The sequence below is a fragment of the Centruroides sculpturatus genome, unplaced genomic scaffold (genome assembly GCF_000671375.1).
Source record: "Centruroides sculpturatus isolate CEXI.00-Female unplaced genomic scaffold, Cexi_2.0 scaffold806, whole genome shotgun sequence".
NCBI lineage: Eukaryota > Metazoa > Arthropoda > Arachnida > Scorpiones > Buthidae > Centruroides > Centruroides sculpturatus.
In genome coordinates, this window is record NW_019384938.1 from 336413 (window position 1) to 361694 (window position 25282).

The window sequence follows — 25282 nt, forward strand, 5'->3', positions numbered from 1 at the left end:
AATCATTATTACATACTTAAAAAATTTTGAATTAAGTTGGATTAAACCCAGTAATAAAGTATTTTCAACTACAGATGAAAGTATTTGAATGCATGAATTATTTAAGTCTAAAAAGTTCTCTTTATTCCTGAGAATTTGTGCTAGGTATTTGAATATTTTTCAGATTTGAACCTTGTGAGCACATGCAACAGCAAACAAGCCAATTCAAATACCAAGGTATAGTATATTAGAAATTTTAATCACATTACAGTAATAGAGATTGCTGCCAGATGGCCAAATAGTTAAGCTGTTAGCCCTACAGCTTGGGGACTTGGAAAAGAATCCAGGTGGTCAAAAACAGAGTTTTTGACCACCTGGATTCTTTCCCAAGTCCCCAAAAAAATCCTGGAATCCAGGAATTTGTTGAGGTGATCTATCCAGTATATGTCTAGCCCCATCCCTCACCATCCAACAGACCCTCATTACGGGCATGGCCAAACTCATGATGGGTATGATTAAAAGGTTCTTTTAGTACTAGCTCACAGGATGAAAAGAGTAGGGGAAACAGATTTTGTGTCTGTCCCATATCAGGTAACCTTCATTTTTCTGAAAAGGTTTGAAATGGTTCTTGGAATACAGTTTGCCATGCTTTGTAGTGACAATTGAGCTGGGAAATGATTTTACTTATTTGATTTACACATGGAATCTTAATTTTTCTTTTTTCAAGTTATATACTTCATGTCCAAAGACCTCTGCAGTTTCTGTTTTAGACAGGTTTCCAAAGTAATTTCAACTAAAGATGAGGGTATTTGAATGCATGAATTACTTAAGTCTAAAAAGTTCCCTATTCCTGAGAATTTGTGCTAGGTATTTGAATACTTCTCAAATTTTGACTTGTAGTAAAATTTAACATAGAAAATCATTCTATTCCAAAGTTTTTCCTGTTTAAACAGGTTTCTATTTTATTCATGTTTTTATTTTAGACAGATTTTACTGTATTATGAACAGTTAAAATTCTATTTTGATACAACATACAAAATTATATATATATATATATATTTTTTAAAATACTTCCGATTCCAGCTTGTTATTGCCAATAAAATTATATTCATTGTAAAATCATCACGAAACTTGATGCTTGAAATAAATTAATTAAAAATAAAAGAATATTTTTGTTCATATGCAAGTAAAATCCTTTATAAGTTATTTATAGTAGATTTTTTTATTAAACATAAAATTATATTTAAGATGGTTTTTTCTTTCACAATACTGAGGATTATTTTCACATTTTCAATAAATTACTGTTTTCTTTTATATCTATTTAAAGCCAGATAAACTATACTTATATTTTATTCTTTATTTATTCCATATATAAATTTTTCAGGTTTTTATTCATCTTTAGAAATACATTTAATAAATATAAAGGTAGAATATAAACAAAATGTACTGTACATTACTATGAAGAATGGGGCAGGATTGAAATAAACATAAATAGATAATGCTTACAGAAAAAGTTATAACATACCTAACACAATTTAAAAATGTCTTAAGGAAAAAAGAAAGGTTGATAATCAATTAAGATTTTTTTTCTGAAGCTTTATAGAAAATCAACCATTTTCTGAGGTTTGACAAACAAGTAAAATCTCTCTGGTTCACAATGATATAACAAGTTATTTTGATAGTTTTATTTGATCTTATGAAGCTTTTTTTTTTTATAAATATGCTGGTTAATTTCCTGCAAAGTGACCAAAAAGTTCTTTGATACGTTAAATTATTTTTATCAGTTATATTATAATATTTTCTGTAGTAGTTATTTATTTCTATTTACTTCACTCTGTCTCCATAGCAACATATATTTTGTTTATATTTAACTTTTATGATGGTTAAACATGTTCCTGAAATGTTACAGTGTATTATTGTTCTTCTATTATTTACTCTGACTAAAACATACTTTCTTTAGTTCTTAAATGCAGTCTGGAATTTGTCATTAATTTATTATATTTTTATTTAATGCCACTTATATAAACTATTTTTAAAAAGTGATTAATTTTTATGCAACAAATTTCTAATTTCTAAAGTAGCAATGTAAATTTTTTTTATTTTCTTATACTACTCTAGTATGACTTACATTAATGATGGATGTTGATAGTTATCTCCTCTGAACTCCTCTAGACTTATAAATTGATTTTATGTAATAAGTTTATTTTTGCATAACTTTAATTTTTATTCTGTAAACTATAAAATCTTCCTCAATATTTTTCCTATGTATATGATTAAATAACTTATATATTTTTCTTAATAATTTTCAAAGTACTCTTTAAATGTATTCTAATCTTTTACTATCAACTGGATGGCTTTCCAATAAGACATTAGGAATTACTAACTTGGAAGTCCAGTATAATGAAATATTGTCTCAGAAGAAACAATTTCATTCTTCACATTAGTACAAATTTTTACCATTATATAATAAATTCATTAAAAATGTTTTTATTTGTTTTTAAGTATCAGCAATAGTGTGTATAAATATTATGTACATAAAAATATCACTTTCTAATAAAAAATAACTTTTTTTTTGTTTTTGCTTTGAGTAGAAGTACCTATTCAAGTTTGCAACTTGGCCCACTGAACCTGATTTTTTTACAATCTGGCCCTTTCCTAAAAAAGTTTGCCAACTCTTGCTCTAAATTAACCGAAAAGAAAGACTTGCTGTGTTTTGTTTTTATAGAATAAATTAAAAGTAAAAAGACTAAATTTTTAAAGATCTCTTAGGCAAATTCAAGCAAATGAAAATATCAGATTTTATGAGAAAAGTAGAGAAAAATCAAGATGTTACTGATACTTCAGATTAAGGTCAACAGAAAACCTCAGAAGATATTCTGCCAGAAAAAAATTTCTCATTTAACAATGTTTAGCAGCGAAGAGAAAATTAATATTAGCGGGCAATATTTTTGATTATGTTTATTAAAATAATCGATAATTAATTAACAAACATATTTCTCTTAATTACAAAAAAGAATAGTTCACTTTTGGTCAATTGAATTATAGTAATTAATTCATTATTATAATTTAATAGATTTAAATTGTAAATTCTAATCTTACATTTTAACGATGGATTTTTAGTGTAAGCAAATTATTGTAAATTTCTTCTCTATTTGTCAGTATAATTTTCATATTATTTTGTTTATATAGTAAACTAGCTTACCTGTCGCGCATTGCTGCGATCTCAGAAGAAGCGAAATTCATGCAAACTCGTTATGATAAAATTAAATTTACATTTTATTATTTTTATTGAAACTTATTATTATTATTATTCATTTTCATCGGGAAAACATTTCAAAGTGTTGTTTCAATTCTATTTATATATTGGAGTGTTTGTGGATACACGATATTTTTTGTTTTTCCGTCTGGTGCGTACACGAATAATCAGAAGGTTTTCCGACGCGTGAGCTGGCTACATACAGTTGTCCATGCGAAAAGCACGGATTCTCCAAATTTAGCTCACACACTCGCAGCGATTGTCAGAAGTGCGATATTCCCCATTTTTATATATATATTTTTTAATCCTTTATAATTTTAATTATTTAATTGTTCCTTCCTCTCTTCCTTGGCATGTTGTGAAATTTCTGATAGTCGGATAATAAACCGTTTTATTGTAATTTGTCTTTTTAAATTATTTTGAGTCATATTAAAATTTGGAAAAAGGGGGATACCTAGATCGGTAAAATAGCGAATTTCTTCCTACAACTTCGGTTGTTGTTCGGGGTACAGTTAAGGTTTTAACGAAGTTCGAGCGAATACATAATTAGCAAAAAAAAGTGAAAATAAAGTGATTAAAGAAAAATTATTACAAATATCGTAAATAACAGTTCACAAATACATATATAGAGATATATTTTGAAAGGGGGAAATGGTCTTCACAATTTGAAATCGATCGAACACACTGTACTCGAATGCTCGTGTAAACGCGCGCCATCTATCGTAGGATAAATGCCAAAAACATCCGCAAGAGTGTATTAAAAAAACTTTCCAAAGTTTCGTGGCAATCGTACTATGCCACAAACCTTCGCTGGAGTATATTAAACAACTTCCCAAAGTTTCACGGCAATCGGATAAACGGTGTGGTAATGCATGAAGGACACACACACACACACACACACACACACATTCATTTTTATATATATAGATAAATGCAAAAATTGTTGTTTATTGTTTACTCTTTCATTCAAACAGTATGCATAAACAAGTTTAAATGAATCATTTCTAGTTTTACAAGACAATACTATTAATATTTTTATTACTTTTAAACCAGTTTTGACAAGGTTTGCTACTCTTTCATCCACTTATTGTTTAGTATTTCCAAAAGATAGTATTTAGAACGATCACATATTTTACATTTCTGTCATCCTGATTTAACTCAAACATTTCTGGAGCACAATAAAAGCTGAACACGTTTGAATTAGTAAGATCCCTAATTGAGCTGCTCATTTGCCAAATCAACTAACTCCACAAACAAAAAGTAGAGAAATTGATAAAACAATATATATTCCTTTTAAAATTTAAATAAACGTTGTAGAATATATTATTACAGGCATAGTTTTATGTAACAACATATAAAATAACAATAATTATTCCAAGGATGTCCTTGTTTATAGTATTTGCATAACTAACGGAGTTAATCAATTTGGCGTGGAAATGACTCAATAAACATTATACGTTCTCATAAATTTATTGCTATATGATGATAAAAATTATTTCATATATAAAATTTATTTAAATTAATTAATATGTAATGTTGATAGGAAACTATTCTACATGTATCCAGTTATTGTTGATTATTTTTAATTATTTTTCTAATAAATAGAATTGAATTCTATGAATATTTTAATTTTAATAGATTATCTGGTAAAGACAATGCAAAAAACATCAGAATTTTTTAATGTTAATCTTAAAATGACAGGAAAACAATCAAGAGAGAAACTTTTTATTATATAAATAAAATTTAATACATCTGCATTCAGAATTATTTGATAAAACCATTAAATTACATAAAATTAAGAAATTTTTTCAGGCATGTTTAATTATAACATTTATTACTTTTTAAAAACAACTTCGCGTAATTTGGCTTGTTTTGTGTATAAAATAAAATGAATAAACTAAGCATTAATATTCTTATGATTAAACAATAAAATTTAATAACTTTATTAGAAGTATTTGATACAACTTTGCTTTCCAGTAGAACAAGGTTTTGCCTGATAACTTTTTTTTTAGTAGAAACTGAAAAAATAGTCAATATATTATCTACAAACTATGATTAAGAACTGCAGAAGACAACTGGATAATTAAAAAAAAAAAAAACAATATTTAATCCAGTAATTAATTAATTATAATTAAGTAACTAACTTATGTTTTGGCCACTTTATCAACCATGTATAGGTAAAATGCAGCTGAAAACATTTTTTATTTAAATAATAATTCATTTCTGGTTTGTAGATTGTTCATTCTATATAAGTTAGGCTTTGCTTATTTTTTTTATCAATATTTTTCTAATATTTAAAAATTTTTATTTGATTTCTTTTGAATCTGAAAGATTTTATTTTATAGCATTATCAGTAAAATTTTATTATTGTTACAGATTTTAATTTATTCTGATTCCTCTCTCAAAAATGTTTTCTTTATCTAAGAATTATTATATGATTTGATCTTATTTACTATGCGATTTTCTATAATTTACTATCTGTTACCTTGAATTTCGGAAGAGAAATTATTCTTTTACTCTGTTGTTTTAAACTGATGACTAGACTTTTTTTTTTTACATTAAGGTTAATCAATTTGGTTCTGTATCAAAATTTTAAAATATCCATTATAGTAAAGTGACACATATTTAAATCAGTTTATAGTATTAAAATTAGTTTTTATCTCAAAATTAAAGGAGTAGGAGAATAACCAAATTAATGACAGATTCTTCAAAATCCATATGCCACGTGTGTTCAAATAGACCATAACTTCTTTAAATATAGCCACAAAAATTGGCACTTGTTCTAAAACACAAGGAGCAGGAAGTGTTTAAAGAAATGCTTATCAATCTTAATAATAGTCTTTTATTTTAGATTTCAGATTATTAGTATTTATTATATAATGTTTAATTTTATCTGAAGTTATAAAAGTGTGTATTATTCTGTGAACAATTATATTCTGACATTTTTAATATTTTTTTTACATAACTTATATGTTTCTAATCTGTTCATTTCCATTTTAATATTGTTAGAATCATGTTTTGTAGTTTTTAAGAATCATACATATGCAGATATGTAATTTTGAATAGTTAGTGCAGGAAGTTACGTATTTATTTTTTCAAACTGATGATTCTTTTTATCACTTTCTCTCTCTGTGTGTATGTGAAAATCTATGTTAATATATCTTCAGGTTGTTGTTGTTTTCAAATTACTTTAATCAATAAATTTTCAAAAAAACATATGATCAAAACATTAACAATATTCTCAATTTGAGAAGTTTTTAGAGGATATTTTATATTAACTTAAGTTATAATTATCAAAAACCATTTTTTAATTTTTAAATAATATAGTTTTAAATGTATAAATTGAGCTGTATTGCTGAGAAACAAGATTGAAGTCTTGTAAAGTGTAAATGTTTATTCACTTTAGTAGTGTTTTATGATTCCAATTTAATTATCAATTGGAAAAATTGCCAGTAGTATATCAGCATCAGTGACATGCAATCTTTTGTGAAAATTTAAGAGAATATGTGAAACTGGAAAATCAGCTTTAAGTAATAAAATTATATATATAAAGAAACATTGTTGAAGAAAAGATATAGTATTATATTCAGGATTATTAATTAAACTATGGAAACTGGTGTAATTAGTTGATGTATCATTAAGAAGTTAGAAGGTTGAACAAATGCATAGATTTTCCACCATCAACTCAAAAAAAAAAAACATGAATGAAAATGTAATTTAGTTAGTAATTGTATTTGTAAATATTTCAGATGCATGCATTTAAGTGCATTCTAGTGATGTGTTTTGTATGTATGTATATAATACCGGTTTATGTACAGTCAAACCTGTCTATAATGGAATTCCATAGGACCAAGTAATTCTTCTGTAGTAGACAGGTTTCTGCTATATACAGTTTATCTACTTCAGACATCCCTTGATTAACACAATCAATTAATCTCTCGATACTACCGCGTATGTCAAAATCATGTTAATTAAATAAAGTAGTACCTTGGTATTGACTGAACAATCATCACTTGCTAGAACAAATTTTCAGTTAATAACAAATATTTTTATTTTAACTTTAATTTTGTCACCCGTAAAATTAATTAATTAATTTATTTATATTTTATTTATTATATTGAATTTAGCAATGCCTCGTGGACAGTATTTGCCAGTCCTCATTACAACAATCTCAATTATTTAATGTTTCTGTGATAAAAATGAGTAATTAATTTAAAAATAAAATGAAACCTTAGAGCTACCTACCACCTTCAGACAAAATTATACTCAATCCAGTTTTTTTAATGCATGTGGAACACAATTATCATCACATTTTACAACCATTTCAAGTGAATGAAGTGTTTCAACAATACATGTCTGTGACAGACTATGATTTGTTATAAGTTCACGAGTTGGTATTTACCTATTTTTAACAATTTTTTCCTGAAATTTTTCTTTGTCGACACTTTTTGGGTACCCTGTACATTTTGTATCTTTTAGTTCAAAATTTCCCAAATGAAACTTTTTAAANGGACTAATCCATTTTGGCCCAATTAAGTGGCTGCCCCAATTAAACGAACTAATAATAAATTTTAAAATAAAATATTAATACTTAGATAAATAAGTAGGTAAAAAATAATAATTAGGTACTTATTTTAATGCTTTATTAAACCAAAATACAGGAAATGTTTGTACTATAAATTTGCCTGACTCACGACAATAGACTGATTTGCATCATACTAGTGTTGCCAAATATTAGTAGTGATGTGCACAAGGGTTGACTGTTTGATCTGTTTTTGATCGAATGATTTTTCCTTTTTCCCTTTTTAGTTAGAACATGTCTGGGTTCATCCAAAAGTTACCTTATCGCCTTTCTTTGAGCAGTTTCCTTCACTTGGAGATGGGCCACTTTGGTGGGAGTGTGAGTAGAATCTGCCAGCTTCAAATGATGGTCCTAACAATTGGATGGCTGCTGTTTGAATCTAGAAGTAATAATGCACACAACATCTTCCAAGGGAACTCTAGCTGTCTTCCAACTTGGTCGAGAGACCTTGAAAAATTGTCCAGGGGTCTTTGTCCCTTCGCTTTTAAGGGGATGTCCGGTCCAATCCAGAGCAGGGTCAGTAGCTCGCTTTGAGGTCTGCCTCAGATGAGATCCTGGTGATACGTCCCACTATGCCAACCCTCTCTGGAAAAACCAAACCACCCAAGCAAACGACAAAATTGCTTTGTTTCCATCAACCATTAGACCTACACGACATTAGTGTACACAGTGTATGTAGTGTTGACATTTTTCGGAAGATCCCTAAAATATATAAAAAATTTCTATATTCCTTTTCTGCTACTATCCAAATTAAGCAAAAAGTTGCCCCAATTAAGCATTTAAATTATGTATTAATTTATTAGTTTTGTTTCTGTTCTTTGAGATTTGGTCCAATAAAGTGGCTACCCCAATTAACTGGTGGCCCAATTAAACAGAATTGACTATATATATATCACTAATTACAAGTAAGTAAAGATCTCACTGTGTAGATATCATCACTTATCATATGTGTAGATACAGTATAGATACAGTATATTTATAATATTTTGTAATGTCTAGAATATATGTAATGTAATAGTGCGTCCAGTATATGGTTGAATTTTTTAAATATGTTCAACACGATTATTTTAAATATGTCTGGAAATTTTGAAATACAGTAATTTATAATAAAACAACCTAAAAAATGTAAAATGATGAGGGCATGATGCAGAAATGCATATTTATTAATAGGCTGTGAATTTTGATGTAAACTTTAGTTAAATATTATATTTCAATGCTAAATAAAAATTAAAATCTGAAAACCTGTCTCCATGTATGATAAATCCTAAAAGACATTATAGATTTAAAAATTAATAGTGATGAAGTAATAACACTATATTGAATTTTTAAATAAATGTGAGATGATGTGAAAAATAATAATTTGTTTTTTTACAGTTATATGGAAGCGAAAAGAATTTTAAAAGTCTTAAATGAGTCATGACGCATTACATTCGGGAGATATGATTTTGAAATTAAAACCTGACACATACAAAAATTATTATGGTGTCATCATGATTTCATTGTAAGTTGTTTATAATATTTTTTTATATAAGATTACATTTAAAAATATCTAGTTTATCGTCATATATCTGAAATAACTGTATATATGTCTGAATAATTTTATAGAGTAAAATGATAAGATACAAAGTGCACAATTGATTATTATAAAATATTTTGAAATAAAGTAAATTTATAGTAAATGATAAGATTTTGAATGTGATATTACACAATAGAAAAGCAATTTCCAACTATTCCAAGATTTCACATTTTTATCAAATCCTAAAATATTATGAAATTACTGTACATCATAGCAGGATGTTACAAAAATTTAATAATTCTTGCATATTTTGTGTCTTATTAATGAACTTTAATACATTTTAATCAAATTCAGTATTAATTAACAAACAACAGATCCATGAAATTTTATTCATTAACGATCAAACAATTCAGTTTGTTTTATTTTGTTCTATAATCTCTTAAATTTTCTATTTTAATTTGTAAGAATTTGTTCTAACCTAAGGAAACTTTATATATTAAAGATGAAAGTACAGAAAAGTGCCAATTATCTGAAATAATCTGGAAAAAAAAAATTTGTTATCCAAAATCGTCCAGCCCAATTATTTTGGATTACCAATTTATATATATATATATATATATTTATGATAAGTGAGATATATACTTGGGGGCCCAAAAGTAATGGGAAAAAATTCAGAAAAAATTGTGTATTTATTTTAACAACTTCATATTTTAATTTCCTTCAAAATACTCTCCATTAGCCTCAATACACTTGTTCAAACATTTTTTCCATTGTTCAAAACTCCTAGAAAATTCCTGTTTTGAAATGTCTCTTAGTGCCTTCATTGTTTTTGTTTTCTCCTCTTCTACTGTCTGAAATTGCTTCCCTTTGAGTTCCCTCTTCATCCTGGGAAACAAAAAGAAAATTGCAAGATGCGAGATCAAGCGAATGGGGGGAGAAGGGTCATGCCATTTCTTGTCAAAAAGTGTTGCATGGAGTATGAGTGGGCATGTTGTTGTGATGGAAAAACCAATCTGCTGTTTGTTACAATTCTTTTCTTTTCCTTCTCACAGCATCACGAAGTCTTTTGAAGACTTCCAGATAACAATATTGATTGACTATCTGGTCTGGATGAATTCGTAATGAACAATTCCTTTCACATCAAAAAAAACAGATTAACATTTGACTGCACTTCTGTTGCTGTTTTGGGATGAGAAGATCCTGATGTTTTCCACTGGCTAGATTGATGTTTGGTTTCCAGATCATAATCATAACACCATGATTCATCACAGTTATCACCTTAGAAAACAAGTCTGGATCATCTTCCAAATGTTCTTTCAAAGCTGACGAGCTATCAAGCAATTGCCTTTCTGATCGGTAGTCAACAAGTGCGGAACAAACTTCGTGGAAACCCTTTTCATGCCATGTTCTTGTGACAAAATTTGCTGAATCAAACTCCATGAACTCCAATCTCAGACAAATTGACAAGTTCATCAATGGTTCGATAACAATCTTTGTTAATGAGATCGCAAATTTTCTCAACATTTTATCAGTTTGAACAGTGGATGGACGACCAGAATTGGGTTGATCTTCAAGAGAGATTTCTCCTTTTTGAAAGTGCGAAAAACCAATCATAAACCCTTGTCTTACTCATGACATCTTGTTTGTAAGCACATTGAATCTTTTCAACTGTTTCTGATCCACTTTTCCCTAACAGGAAACAAAATTTCACAGCAGCGTATTGCTCTTTAAAATCTGACATCACATTTTCGATGAAAATGAAAAACAGCTCTCACAAAAAAAATCACTTTAGATCAGTGTTTTCCAACATTTTTTGTGCTATGTCACACCTAAGCCTTTCTAAAATTCTTATGCCCCTCCTAACATATACAGTGGATATACGGTTAACTTAAACTCTGAACGAGTCTATTTTTAAATTGCCCCCTGTGGTATGTGGACCCCATGTTGGGAAACACTGCTATAGATCAACAAGTCTTGACAACACTGACACTGCTTCACATACTGATTCCAGAAGATTTTGTCTACTGACATCTAGTGGCAGATATCTGTACTACAAATCTCCTGCCTTCCACAAAATTATTCCCATTATTTTTGGGTCTTCCATATATATATATATATATATAGTTGATTAGGACACATTGGGACTAATCCAGGGGTGGCCATAGTTTTTGCCCGGGCCGAATTGAAAAAAAAACTTTTTTCACAGGCCGAACCAGAGGCTGCCCTAGGAAGATTTTGAGGTGGTGCGAGATCTCATTGTGGTGTCACCCCGTAGAGACTAAATTTTACATAGAGATTACAGATACATTTTTCACATTATCATGCATTGTCAACATTCTAGCTGTACTTAAGAGATTTGTAATGGAGCGTTAACTCTAAATGCACAGTGAGTTGTTGACCTTTTTTTTTTTTTCTTAGGTGTCAGAATATTTCATCAAGCTATTTGGACTTGAGTAGCTAATATTGAAAGATTGATTGCAGGCCACATAAATTTATTAGACATTTTGTATATTGGCCATGCCTGACTAATCCATTTTGGCCCAATTAAGTGGCTGCCCCAATTAAACGAACTAATAATAAATTTTAAAATAAAATATTAATACTTAGATAAATAAGTAGGTAAAAAATAATAATTAGGTACTTATTTTAATGCTTTATTAAACCAAAATACAGGAAATGTTTGTACTATAAATTTGCCTGACTCACGACAATAGACTGATTTGCATCATACTAGTGTTGCCAAATATTAGTAGTGATGTGCACAAGGGTTGACTGTTTGATCTGTTTTTGATCGAATGATTTTTCCTTTTTCCCTTTTTAGTTAGAACATGTCTGGGTTCATCCAAAAGTTACCTTATCGCCTTTCTTTGAGCAGTTTCCTTCACTTGGAGATGGGCCACTTTGGTGGGAGTGTGAGTAGAATCTGCCAGCTTCAAATGATGGTCCTAACAATTGGATGGCTGCTGTTTGAATCTAGAAGTAATAATGCACACAACATCTTCCAAGGGAACTCTAGCTGTCTTCCAACTTGGTCGAGAGACCTTGAAAAATTGTCCAGGGGTCTTTGTCCCTTCGCTTTTAAGGGGATGTCCGGTCCAATCCAGAGCAGGGTCAGTAGCTCGCTTTGAGGTCTGCCTCAGATGAGATCCTGGTGATACGTCCCACTATGCCAACCCTCTCTGGAAAAACCAAACCACCCAAGCAAACGACAAAATTGCTTTGTTTCCATCAACCATTAGACCTACACGACATTAGTGTACACAGTGTATGTAGTGTTGACATTTTTCGGAAGATCCCTAAAATATATAAAAAATTTCTATATTCCTTTTCTGCTACTATCCAAATTAAGCAAAAAGTTGCCCCAATTAAGCATTTAAATTATGTATTAATTTATTAGTTTTGTTTCTGTTCTTTGAGATTTGGTCCAATAAAGTGGCTACCCCAATTAACTGGTGGCCCAATTAAACAGAATTGACTATATATATATCACTAATTACAAGTAAGTAAAAATCTCACTGTGTAGATATCATCACTTATCATATGTGTAGATACAGTATAGATACAGTATATTTATAATAAGTGTGAACAATCATATGCAGTATATATGTGATTGATCACACTTGATAGAAAAAGAAAAAAAGATTCATATTTTTAGATTTTTTTTTTACTTTATTTAAGATATTTAATTTAATTTTTGTACAACAGTGAAAAAAGTTAAACATCGAATTTAATACATGTGAATGCTAAGAAATTAAGAAAAAATCGTGTAATTTATTAAAAACAAGCACTAATCTTTCATTGTAATCTAAATATACTGATGAAATTTTGAATTAAAAGTAAAAAAAAAAAATACATAATTGAGGTGGAGTGTTAATGAAGCTTCTTCTATGTGAATTATAGAATTGAGTTCATTCTCAAAATTTAATCAGTTGATTTTGATTAAACTTTGTAATTTTACATAATATGATACAAGGAAATTAAAAATATAATAAAAATAAGGGTCTAAGATTTTGATTTCACGATACAGTGGTTTTGAGAGAGATTCTTTTTTATGCTAATGGTGATGTCACTGCAATGGTAGTGGCAGGTGATCACCACTAGCAATATATTAAACAGAACGTGCTCAGCAAATAATTAGATAATCGTAACACACCTTTTATGTTGCTGAGATAGTTTTATTGAAAACTAACATTTTCGGCCCATTCTATAGGCCATCCTCGGGTTTAATGAAAGAATTGGAACGTCAGCATTCAGTAAAATAGAATGCATATACAGTGGAATCTCACTTAACGAGCAAAACAAATTGTAAAAAAATGACTCGCTTAATGAACGTTTTGCGTAACAAGTGACAAGAAGAGGGGAAGTCCCAGATTGTGCGCATGCTCCATCAGTTTGTGTTTAGCACTCATTCTGCGAGTATCTTAGTGTCACTTGTGACTATGCATTTTTCCAAACTTGTGCATACACATATTACATATAAACATCAACAACCATAGAATAAACACACCAGATGATATGCCAAATTCTTGGGCTATGTGAAAGTTATAATTAAATATTAGAAATTAAATAATTTGACTAGAGGTAGGCAGTTAAGCTGTCATCTCGTATTAAATTTAATGACCAATTTCAAATTCAATTTTGATTTTTTTTTCCTGCAAATGTAATTCACATTCCAGGTTTGTTCATTCCACGCTAAAAGAAAAGATGATGATTCACGCTCCTTAACAATGTATATTGTATAATTTACTTTGAATAAATGTTATACATAAAATATTTGAGTATTTTTTTTTTGACATGGAACGCATTATCACATTTTACATTACTTTATATGGTAAAAATTGTTTCACTTAACAAGTGTTTTGCATTATGAGTAAGATTCTGGAACAAATTATGCTCGTTAAGCGAGGCTCCACTGTATTGATGGAATGTTGATGTTCCAATTTTCTCATTAAACGTGAGTATGGCCTATAGAATGGGTCAAAAATGTTAGTTTTCAATAAACTATCTTAGCAATGTAAAAGGTGTGTTATGATTAACTAACAATATAGGTGGCCCCAACACAATATTAGTGACTTTCTAACACTTTAACCCAATTTTAGTTTGTGTTTGGATACAAAGTGATCTGTTCTTAGTGGTAAAGTTAAAGTACCGTACTCGCATAAAATTAGTTTTTACAACTTTTTATTTGAAAAAATTCACTTATTTTGCTTTGTTTTACATAATATTTTCTTTTTAACACTGCAAAATCTCTCACTTGATCATCATGAGAGTTGAAAAATTGCTTCAGGTTGCATTTCTAACCATGTCAACACTATTTCTAATTCATCAGATGCTTTGTTGTGCATTTGTGTTGTACATTTTTAATGTATCACTGTGCACATTAGAAGCCTCTGACTCATTGATTAAGCTATTCTGTTTGTACTGTAATAAATAAAAAATAAAACATAAAACGAATGTTGATAACAAGATAGCTCAATAGTTGGCCTATGAGAGATTGCCAAAATCAGTATTAAGTAAAAACTTTATAATTTCTGAAATTTGTAATCTGTGAAGTCAAATTCAAAAATAAACTGCTGACTTGAGGAAACCAAAAGATTTATATGGAAGGTAACTTTTTTGGACCTATTTTGGTCCATCATCTTTTCTTGCAGAACTTAGAACAATTGAAAATACAAAATATACTGTAGTTGATAGTTGAGTCAAGAATAAGTTACATCTAAAATTTTTATATAGAACAAAATTTGGTTAATTGAGTTTTTGGATAATTGGTTTTTCAGGTATAAAGTTAGACAAAAGTTGAATATATGAGCACTATATTTTTGGTTCTCATTAGGATTTATCACACTTGAAGGAGTTGTTGGAATCACATAGAGATCAATGAACATTTGATATTTATTGCAACAACTGTTTGTGTTTCGGGCAGTTTGAGCTATCCTTCAGCTGTTCTTATTACAAAATGTAAATTATAAACATGTAATCTACTATAATTGTAAGACAATCTATTTGGAGTGAATAATGTCTTAGTGTTAATAATAGACTATCCAAAAAATATTCAATTTTTGATTTTACAGGCATATAATTTATAATTGTATAAACTAAAATAGCACGTTTGATTTTCAAATAATCCATCAAATAGAAAATATAGTTTAGTCATACCTACATTTACAGCCACTGATACAATTATGACTAAAAATTAACAATATGGTTACTCAGTTCTTTATCTGTTTTGCATATTCTTATTGGTATGCAATTTATAACTTGTTTGGTCATATCCTTGGCATTTCTACCATTGACACAAAAAACAAGAAATTAAGCAGTGAAAAATAATAAGTTAAATATTACATTCATAATTTATTGACAGTTCAAAACAAATTTCCATCTGCTTTTATTGTTGTTTTTGTCAAACTGTGCAGCTATTTTAAAATTTCACTTATGTTCAGATTCAATAGAAATGTGTTCAATACACTACCTACAGGTAATGCTTCAAGCTTTATGAAATTCATACATTCATAATATGTAACATGGATTGTAGAAGGCAATAGAAGAATAATTTACATGGATATCTTCGAAGACTTATTACAGTTTTATGCTGTGTTTTGTATACTTAGTTTTTTAATCAATAATTGTTATTGATAGTATCAGATATAACAGAAATATGAATATTGTTTCATATTAAATTTGCTTGCAGTTAAAAGATAAATATAAGTAATGCATATTTTTATTAAAATTGTATACTTTTCTAGAGAAAGATTCTTTATGTTAATAACAATAATTTTATTAAGGTAAAAGCTATAAATTTTAATTGTACAAATTTTGATACCATTTTGTAAACTGTTATAAACAAAATTGCTTTCTCCTGTAAACTAAATTTTCTTTAGACTTAAAGGAATATTTTTGACAATTTTAGACTGTTTAGATTTTATTTACAAATGTTTGAAAATGGAATATCTATTACAAACATACAATAAGTTAACAAAACTACATTTAAATATAAAACTTAATTAAATGCTTAAATATAAACACGATGACAACATGATAGCAAAATGTTTTAATTTATTTTTGAAAGTGTGAAAGAAATAATTAATAATGTTATGTTGTTAAGAAGGTGTTAAATTGCTTACATTTTGAAACCACATGTGTCATTAGATTGACAAAGGTTATGTTGCAGATTTCATAAACCAGATGGGACACTTCCGATCCTTACAATGATAACTTTTAAAGATGTAATAACAAATAATCAGTTATGTTACTTTTCTTGCAACTTACAAGTTGGATGGTGCACCATCAGCAAGGTTTTTTGTCACTGAAAGACTACAACTTCTGAAATAGTACTTATAACAATTTATTATTTTCATTAATAGTAGTATTTCTACTGTTTTTAATGCTGTTTCAGAATTTGTAATATTTACATACTTCTTAGGAATGAAATCATATTAAAAAATTTACAAAAAAAATAAATATAATCAAACCCAAACTAGAACAAATATATAATGAACATACATAACCTTTAAATTCCAGCAATATATTTTGTAAATAACCAAAATGCTAACGTTTTCAGTCATTTTAACCAGCCTTCTTCAGGCAAGTTTTAAGAATAAGAAAATCAAACTTTGATTTAGAACAGTGTCTTCTGTAACTCATGACATCCTTTCCAACACTTCAGGAACAAACAGTCCTTATGTGGTACTTCTTTGCATTGAAATTTTGTAATGTAATATTTATCATCCTGGCAGTTTTAATGTTTTTAATGATTTTGAGTTTTGTCTGTATCAAAATACTCCCAATGCATATGTTCTTTCTATGTTACCTTTATTATTAAAATAATTACTTTGTTCAGATAATTATTTTATAACTATGTATGTAAACATATACAGTAGAGCGTCGTTTATTCGAAAGCTGGTTATCCGAAACGTCTGTTATCCGAAAGCATTCTAGTCGGCAAATTTAAATTTTCGCTAGTGCTGTGGCGCTGCAATCTTCGGCTATTTCTCGGGCTACTCAAATATTTTACGTTTTTGATACTAAATTAACATCTGAAGTATAATTTTTTATTGTTTTTATATTTTTCAATAAATTTATTTTGTTTGTACAAAATAAAAAAATAATTTTTAACGATACAATAGTCTTCGTTAGGCTTAACATCGACGAAAATTCAACGCGAAGCGACACGCAACGGAGAGAAATTTCAACATGGGATAAATTAATATATTTTTTCGTACATGATTCGTTATCCGAAAAATAGGTTATCCGAACCACTCCAGTCCCCAATTGATTCGGATAAACGACGCTCTACTGTAAATATGCAAATAAATATAAAGTATTTTGTACTAAATGTGCTTTGCAACATTTTCCAGTTCTTTAAAATACTCTCCTGCAATCCTTGGGAGGATTTTGACACTGTATATTAAAGTTTAAGTTGCTGGAAAAGTACATTATTTTAGTATGTTTTTATTATTTGATTTATATTCTATTTTTATTTGTAACTTAATCAATAATCCTGTTAATTTTTAAAATCATAATGTGATATTGTTGTAAAATAACATAATTAAAATAACGTAATATTGTTCCAAACAGAATCTCTGTTCCAAAATCTGATGAAGGCTTATTAATCAAGCCAAAAATGTTAGTTATATTAAAGTTTAAGTTGCTTGAAAAGTACGTAAGGTAATTCGTGTGTTTCCAAACAATCTTCTCTTTTCTTTCTCCGTTCTCTTTACTTTCTTTCTCCTTCAGGTACCACTTCTACACATTAGGGAGAGAGTCAGAGTCCTTAATGTTAACTGCTTTTTTTTCCTAAAATTTGTAAATATACAATGTCGCCACTTGCCAGATCCTTTCATTTCTTGAATATATATTAGTGTTGCAACGAATAGTATATTCGGTCAAACTATTCGGCTTGATTAACGCACGTACGAAAATTGGCGCGCAAACCGCATTATGGCAAGCCCCTGCTCTCTATTGGCCCACTGTCACTACGCTTCGCTTCGCCAATCGCGTTAATTCTTGACAGTTCAGACAAGAGCGTCATGGCAGCATGTGATAAGTGATGATATCAGATGTGGATAACAATGAAATGACCTACACGTGTAAATAACGGAAGAACAGAGAAGGACCGCAAAGTGAAAATGTGAAAATAAATATGAAATTGAGTTGATAACATAATCGAACGAGTCGATTATGTTATCAACTCAATAAGCTGCCTCAAACAAGTCGAGGCAGCTTATTGGCGCGAAATTCGCGGCCGTCAATGCCAAGCAATTGTCGTAGACTTCGGAAAGCTAAATGCTTGTAATGAAAGTCACTTAGCGTGCACGGGCGAAAGCCTGGGGTCGTTCGGGCTACCGAGCTGTTTGGAATCTGTGAAATCATAACTGTGACTTATACCGACGTCCTATCTGTCTCTTTTCTCCGTTATCACCAGGCTATGAGTCACGTAATTGTAAAATGGGAAATCTACCACGGAAAAGTGACGAATCGAAAGTATCGCGAGGGTATATTATGATGTATGCATAGGCATACATGGACTAGAGCGATAGAGGAAAGAGAAAGGGAAGAGCAAAGACGAGCACTTAAAAAGAAGGATAGACTGGGTCAGACCCTCAGATGTGCGACGATTCTCGAACGAATAGGCGTGTACGTGTGCTGAACTTTGTAATTATAAATTGTGAATACAAGTGACTAATATTATGTTCTTTTTTATTTTGTGCATGTTATAAGTTATAAATAAATATAAACAAACAGCACTAACCCAATAACATTAAATCTAAATACCAAAATGATTAATTTACTGTGTTTTTGTTATTTCTTACTCCTGTTCTTAGGTATTAGGTATTCGGCCGAATAGCGAATAGTAACCGAATATTCGTTTACACTACTAATATATATGCATCATTCCATGCTCTCTTTACCAAGGATGACATTGTACTTTTCCTCCTGATGTTCTCTTTATGTTCCTTAAGCCAAACTTTATCTTAAACCATGAACAGTTAATATAATTGCTCTCTTAATTAGTGTATCAAAAGTTGTTTTACCTGCACGACTCATACTGATTTCCAGATGATGGATGCAGTTGAGAGTTACGCTTGTTGCTCTAAGAAATCTAGGTCAGATACTTAGGAATTTTTCACAGTTGATGTCATCCAAATGTGCTGGATCCCACCTTCAGCACCTGGTCATCCCATTGTGAACCATACCAAATTCATGATTGATAGGCAGATCTGAGTGCCCAAAGAGCAGGTAGAGTTAAAAAAAAAACCTTAAAATGTCTTGCATTATTCCCCATTGTAACAGTCTCCAGTAAGAATGCTTAGACAGTCTATTTAAAGGATAAAAAGAAACACAAGAATGCATACAAGTTTTATAATCTTGTACTATACAATAATAATAATGGGAAATTGATGATTGTGCTTCAGTTTCACATCAAGTCGACTTACACTTTGTTCAATAGGATAGAATGCAGGAGTCAAGAAGCATTTTTATTTATTTATAAATTAGAATATTTATAATATTATAATTTACATTTTAATATTTACTTCAGAGTTCTGTATAAAAATAATTTGAATGTAATTTTTATGAGTTCTTAATCAGAAAATGATATAATTATTTTCTATTGGATATTACAATTAATATTTTTAGCTCACAATTTTATTTATATATTTGTAACAATTTTTTTAATATATTATAATAACTCTATGTAAATTTTTAGGTAAAATAATGGCTAAATATCATGTAACTTCTGATAAATAAAGGATTTATCAGGTAAAAGTATCAATTGTTAAGCTTATTAAATATTAAATGCATGAATATTACATATTTATTAATTATGAGTTACATTATTAAAATGGTCTTTTACAGAGATGATATGACATCTACTAATTAAGTGGTCTTGCTTTAATAGCAAATGGGGAAGTGCCTTTCTTGTTGTGAGACTGACCCGCATACAGATGCACAGGATCATCACCTGAAATACATAAATTCCAGCAGAATGGTCGAATCTTGTGGAGACAGTGTTCCGGTTGGAAGTTCGGTCACGTCTCGATCTTCACGAACGTCAAATTCCGATAGTACAGTTCACATCAGTAATAATGGTGATACCTATCTGAATAGTTGTAACAAAACATCCATTGGTTTAACGGAAAAGTTAATGTTCTATCCTCGCATTCCTCCCATAAGAAGTGGCAGCAGTGATAGTAAACGATCTAGTCACTCGACACGAGAAATTTCAGAATCTAGAATTTATAGCTTGTTTGAGAAATATCGTGATCCTAACGAGGATGCAATTTTATCCGATGGCATAGAATTATTCTGTCAAGATTTAAATGTAAAACCAGAAGAATTTAAAGTGTTGCTACTGGCATGGAAGTTTGGTGCAGAACAGATGTGTCGGTTTTCTCGCCAGGAATTCGTAGAAGGATGCAAGGCAATGAGAGTAGATTCCATTCCATCTATACAATCCAAGTTACCCGAATTAATGGTTGAAATTCAAGAACCGGAAAATTTTAAAGAATTATATCGCTTCGCTTTTAAATTCGGCTTAGAGGTAGGTCAGAGAATTTTGCCGTCGGAAATGGCCATACAACTTTGGAAACTCGTATTCTCCCAAAAAGAACCTCCCATACTTCGACGGTGGCTCACATTTTTAGAAAAACATCCCAACATTCGTGGGATCCCTCGCGACACATGGAATATGTTTCTAAATTTCAGCGAAGCCATTGGTGACGATCTGAGTAGTTACGACGACACGGAAGCTTGGCCGTGTCTGTTCGACGACTTCGTGGAATATGAAAATGATCAGACTAACCAAAACATACATTTCAGTAAGAACATAGAAGAGGGTAAATGATTCTTCTTGGTGTGATTATCATTTGATTTTATATTTTTTTCTACTCGTACTTAAAAGAGGGCTTTCTCCACGCAGGTTTGTGATATTTATGTGCTTCTCGGCCGTTGCTCTGTTTGGAGTCACGAACTCGATGCCGCTTTTTTAATCTCCAAACACCGCTTTTGTAATAAGGATTTTATTTATAAAATAAATCTGGTAGAAAAATGTACCGTAAAGAAAACATCCATATCATTGTTTTCTATATTTAGTTAAAATGTGGAATTTTGTTTGTAATTTATAAACATTGAAACGTGACACGATATCATTTTCAATAACTTTGTTGAGTCTTAACAAAGTAAATAAATATCTTCTTATTCTTTATATAAAAAAAAATATATTAAATATATTTATTTTGTGATTGTTATTATGATATAACTCATTGTACTATATTAAAGGAAGTTAAAAAAAGAAATTTACTAAAATCTTAAAAAAAATTATAAAGCATGTTAACAGATAAAACAATAGTACAAATCAGTGGATAGTATTGAAGCGTATGACAGCTGCTCTGTTCTAGAGCAATGTAACTTATTCCAATTGAAAGTGAATTGGATATAAGGGAAAATTTTTAATAAAAGGTTTTTAAACATTGATTATGTAATGTCTTTAGATATTAAAATAGTAATTTTTAAAGGAATTTTTTCAGGTAAACAGAACTAAATTTTGGAATGCACTGTGCTGGTTTTGATTGTTTTTATTCTCGGTTAGTCTAGTTTCATGTGTTTTATATACACTTACACATTGTTATGGTAATACAGTACTTATGTAAATTGTATTTCATTATCATTCAAATGACATCAATGAGAATACACAATAGAAAAAATATAGCATTTTTAACTTATAATTGGATATGATGCTACAAAGATAACACTGTGTAAATTTCAGATATACAGTCCAGTCTGGTCCAAGTTGTTTGTTAAATGATGATAATATTCATGATCAGATGCTTTAACAATCGTATCTTATTGCTATTTTTATATAAAGAAAAAAAGTAAATATAGTAGAACAAAATCTTACAATATAAAGAAAATTAAAACTATTAAATCAGTTCTTAATACTGTGTATTATTTTTCATAAATTGATAATTGCACATATATTTTTAATTGTTACTAATTATGTAATTTAATATAACAAAATTCATTGAATTATGGATTCGGCCAGGCCCACAATGGGGCGGCCGGGTGGTGATAGCCAACATATCTGGTCGGATCACCACCCGAAAAATTCCTGGGGATTTTTCGACCTCCCGATCCCGAAAAATTCCTGGGGATTAAGGAAGGACAGACATACAAACGACAGTAGGAATTTATAGATCTACAATTTTTTCAAATTGCAGCCCAACGAATTGACACAAAACCGAAATATTTTTAAACATCAAAACATTAAACTTAAAAATTAAATGCAAGAAATATATTTATTGAATCATTAAAAACTAATTATTTGATATATTCTTCGGAAAATAAGTCGTTCTCCTGATAACACGCAGGTGGTCTTGTCTTTCAACTTTAGAAAATGTTTGACGTGACAAGCCAAGTCTCTGACGTGCCCTCCGTAGGTGCGTCCGATCCCGGGCATTATATAGGCGCGTTTGATACCCACCGGAGATCCGAGGAACATCTTTCTCTGTTTGATGTTCCCGACAACCGCCGAATTTCCACATTTATTTGTGGTCTTGTTTTTGCTTGTCGGCTTGGCCATTTCAAGCCAGAAAATGACCTTACAGAGATGACCTGTTTTTCTAATAATGCGATGGAAAAATTCGTTTGTTAAAGAATACGTCTATTGTTATTTTTTTAATAATAGTGTATTCATTTGTATATGTTATTTAAAAAATGTAAAAAAAATTATTAAATATTATTAAATTAAATTAATGTCGAATTGATTCGACATTTATGTACTTTTTCCTCTCTCTCTCTCTCTCTCCGTTCTGTGGGCATTAATAGGGCCTTTTAATCATATTTATCATGTGCTCGTCCAGGTCCACAGTAGAGGCGTCGTGGTGCGGCCGGATGGCCGAGCGGTCAAGGTGGCAGCCTACCGCTTTGGGGGACCCGGGTTCGAATCCGAACGGGTCGAAAAATCCCCAGGAATTATTCGGAGGGTGGTCCGTTCGGATATGTCGGGCCCCGTCCCTCATCACCCGGCAGCCCCATTGTGGGCGTGGCCGGACCCATAATGGGCTTGCAAAATGAGGCCCTCTTAGTGCCCACAGGGTGGAAAGAGTTAAAAAAAAAAAAAAAGAGGCGTCCTGGTGGCGACACCCATGAAAAATTGCTGAGGTTGCACTTCCGCAGCGTTTCTTTCAGGTGCAGTCCGGGAAGAAAATTCAGAAATTGAAAAATACTCCTTCACGTAACTTCGTATAACACACAAAGGATCATCTGCTAGTATATACAGCATATACTAGCAGATGAGTCTGTCGTTCCTCGGGCAAAAAGTAACGATAGCAAAAATTAAGATTATTAGATAGTGTTGCCATCTTTTCAAAATGCTGACCCGGATGGCAGGTGAGGTTTGTTAGAACAGAAGTTCCTGACGCATGCGCAATGTCATTTTGCAATGCGAAGAATAACGTGTAGTGCATGCCGGTTCTAAATCAGTTACAGTTAGGGACTTTTTTTTAACTCCGCCCTGTGGGCACTAAGAGGGCCTCTTTTTGCAAGCCCATTATGGGTTCGGCCAGGCCCACAATGGGGCTGCCGCGTGGCGAGGGACGGGGCCCGACATATCCAAACGGACCACTCCCCGAAAAATTCCTGGGGATTTTTCGACCCGTTCGGATTCGAACCCGGCCCCCAAGGCGGTAGGCTGCCACCTTAACAACTCGGCCATCCGGTCGTACAGTTAAGGACTAAGGAGACTTGGGTAGGAGTAATGTAAGTAACTAAATTAAGAAAAAAATAACTACAGATGACTTAGCTTTATTGGATACTAGCAGGTGGGCCCGGCGTTGCTCGGGCAAAAGTAACGATAACTAAGATAAAGATTATTACGTTACAGTCAACCTTACCCGTTTTCACAGAATGCAAGAATTGGGTCCCCTTGTTTCCAGACTAATTAGAGAATTTTTAGATGGGTCTAAAAATATGTTCGATTTCCCGCAAAAACGAAAAAACTGCATCTGCGTATCGCACGTCGCTTTCTCTTAACAATTCCATTGTTACGTAAGATTTCCATTGTTGACACTTCCATTGTTACTTAAAACTTTTATTGTTACTTAAAACTTCCATTGTTACTTAACACTTCCATTGTTACTTAGCACTTCCATTGTTACCTAACACCGCCATTGTTACTTAACACTTCCATTGTTGATGGAAGTGTTAAGCCTTAATCCTGTCTTTCCCCCCCCGGGAGGAATTTCGAAAAATCCCTTCTTAGTGTGCGTTTTCGTGACGTACCCTATCTGTGTACCAAATTTCAGCTTCCAACTCCTAACCGTTTGGGCTCTGCACTTATTATTATTATCATTATTATTATTATCAACCCGTCTCGATTATATTATAGATTGGAGATTTGTGCGAATACGAATCGTACAGGCAAAAAAAAAAGTCGACAGGTTGCGCATGATATTCCCGGACAAAATTAGTAGTTCACCCGGACAGTGAGTCGATTCCCGGACTGTCCGGGTGTAAACTGGACGGGTGGTAACACTATTATTAGATTATAGCCGATCTTACCCGTTTTCACCGGGTGCAAGAATTAGGTCCCCCCTCTTCCGAGACTAATTAGAGAATTTTTAAATGAGTCTAAAAATATGTTTGGTTTCCCGCAAAAGTGCAAAAAAACCTGCATCTAAAATAGTACTGTACAAGTCGAGTTCTTCAGGATAATCCTTAACCCTTTCTCTCTCCCCCGCTGGGGAAAATTTCCAAAAATCCATTTTTGTTTGTATACTCGTGACGTACCCTAACTGTGTAACAAATTAAACTTTCAACTCAACCGTTTGGGCTCTGCGCTTATTACAGAGGTTGCGGCCGACGTTTTCAACGCGAAAACGTGTACATCGGACGTTCAGAGCCGCTTTCTTAAAGGCCTAGAAGTTTGGTAGTGGTGCTTGGAATGTCGTGCACG

The 25282-nt window shown here is 31.0% G+C and overlaps 1 protein-coding gene across 6 annotated transcripts in view; it reads left to right on the forward strand.

Moving 5' to 3' along the window:
- The window catches only part of LOC111632083 (DCN1-like protein 3), a 41155-nt gene extending 19351 nt beyond the window's left edge, over nt 1-21804 (forward strand). For 3 of the 6 annotated variants that reach the window (XM_023376440.1, XM_023376438.1, XM_023376441.1), the window contains 3 exons: nt 9192-9318; nt 20039-20091; nt 20188-21804. In XM_023376440.1, the coding sequence (XP_023232208.1) occupies nt 20234-21175 (942 nt within the window). In that variant the 5' untranslated portion in view covers nt 9192-9318; nt 20039-20091; nt 20188-20233 and the 3' untranslated portion in view covers nt 21176-21804. Of the gene's footprint in view, nt 1-9191; nt 9322-20038; nt 20092-20187 lie in introns of all 6 variants that reach the window. The other 3 variants (XM_023376439.1, XM_023376443.1, XM_023376442.1) reach the window with 3 other exon arrangements.
- Nucleotides 21805-25282: the final 3478 nt, after the last annotated feature.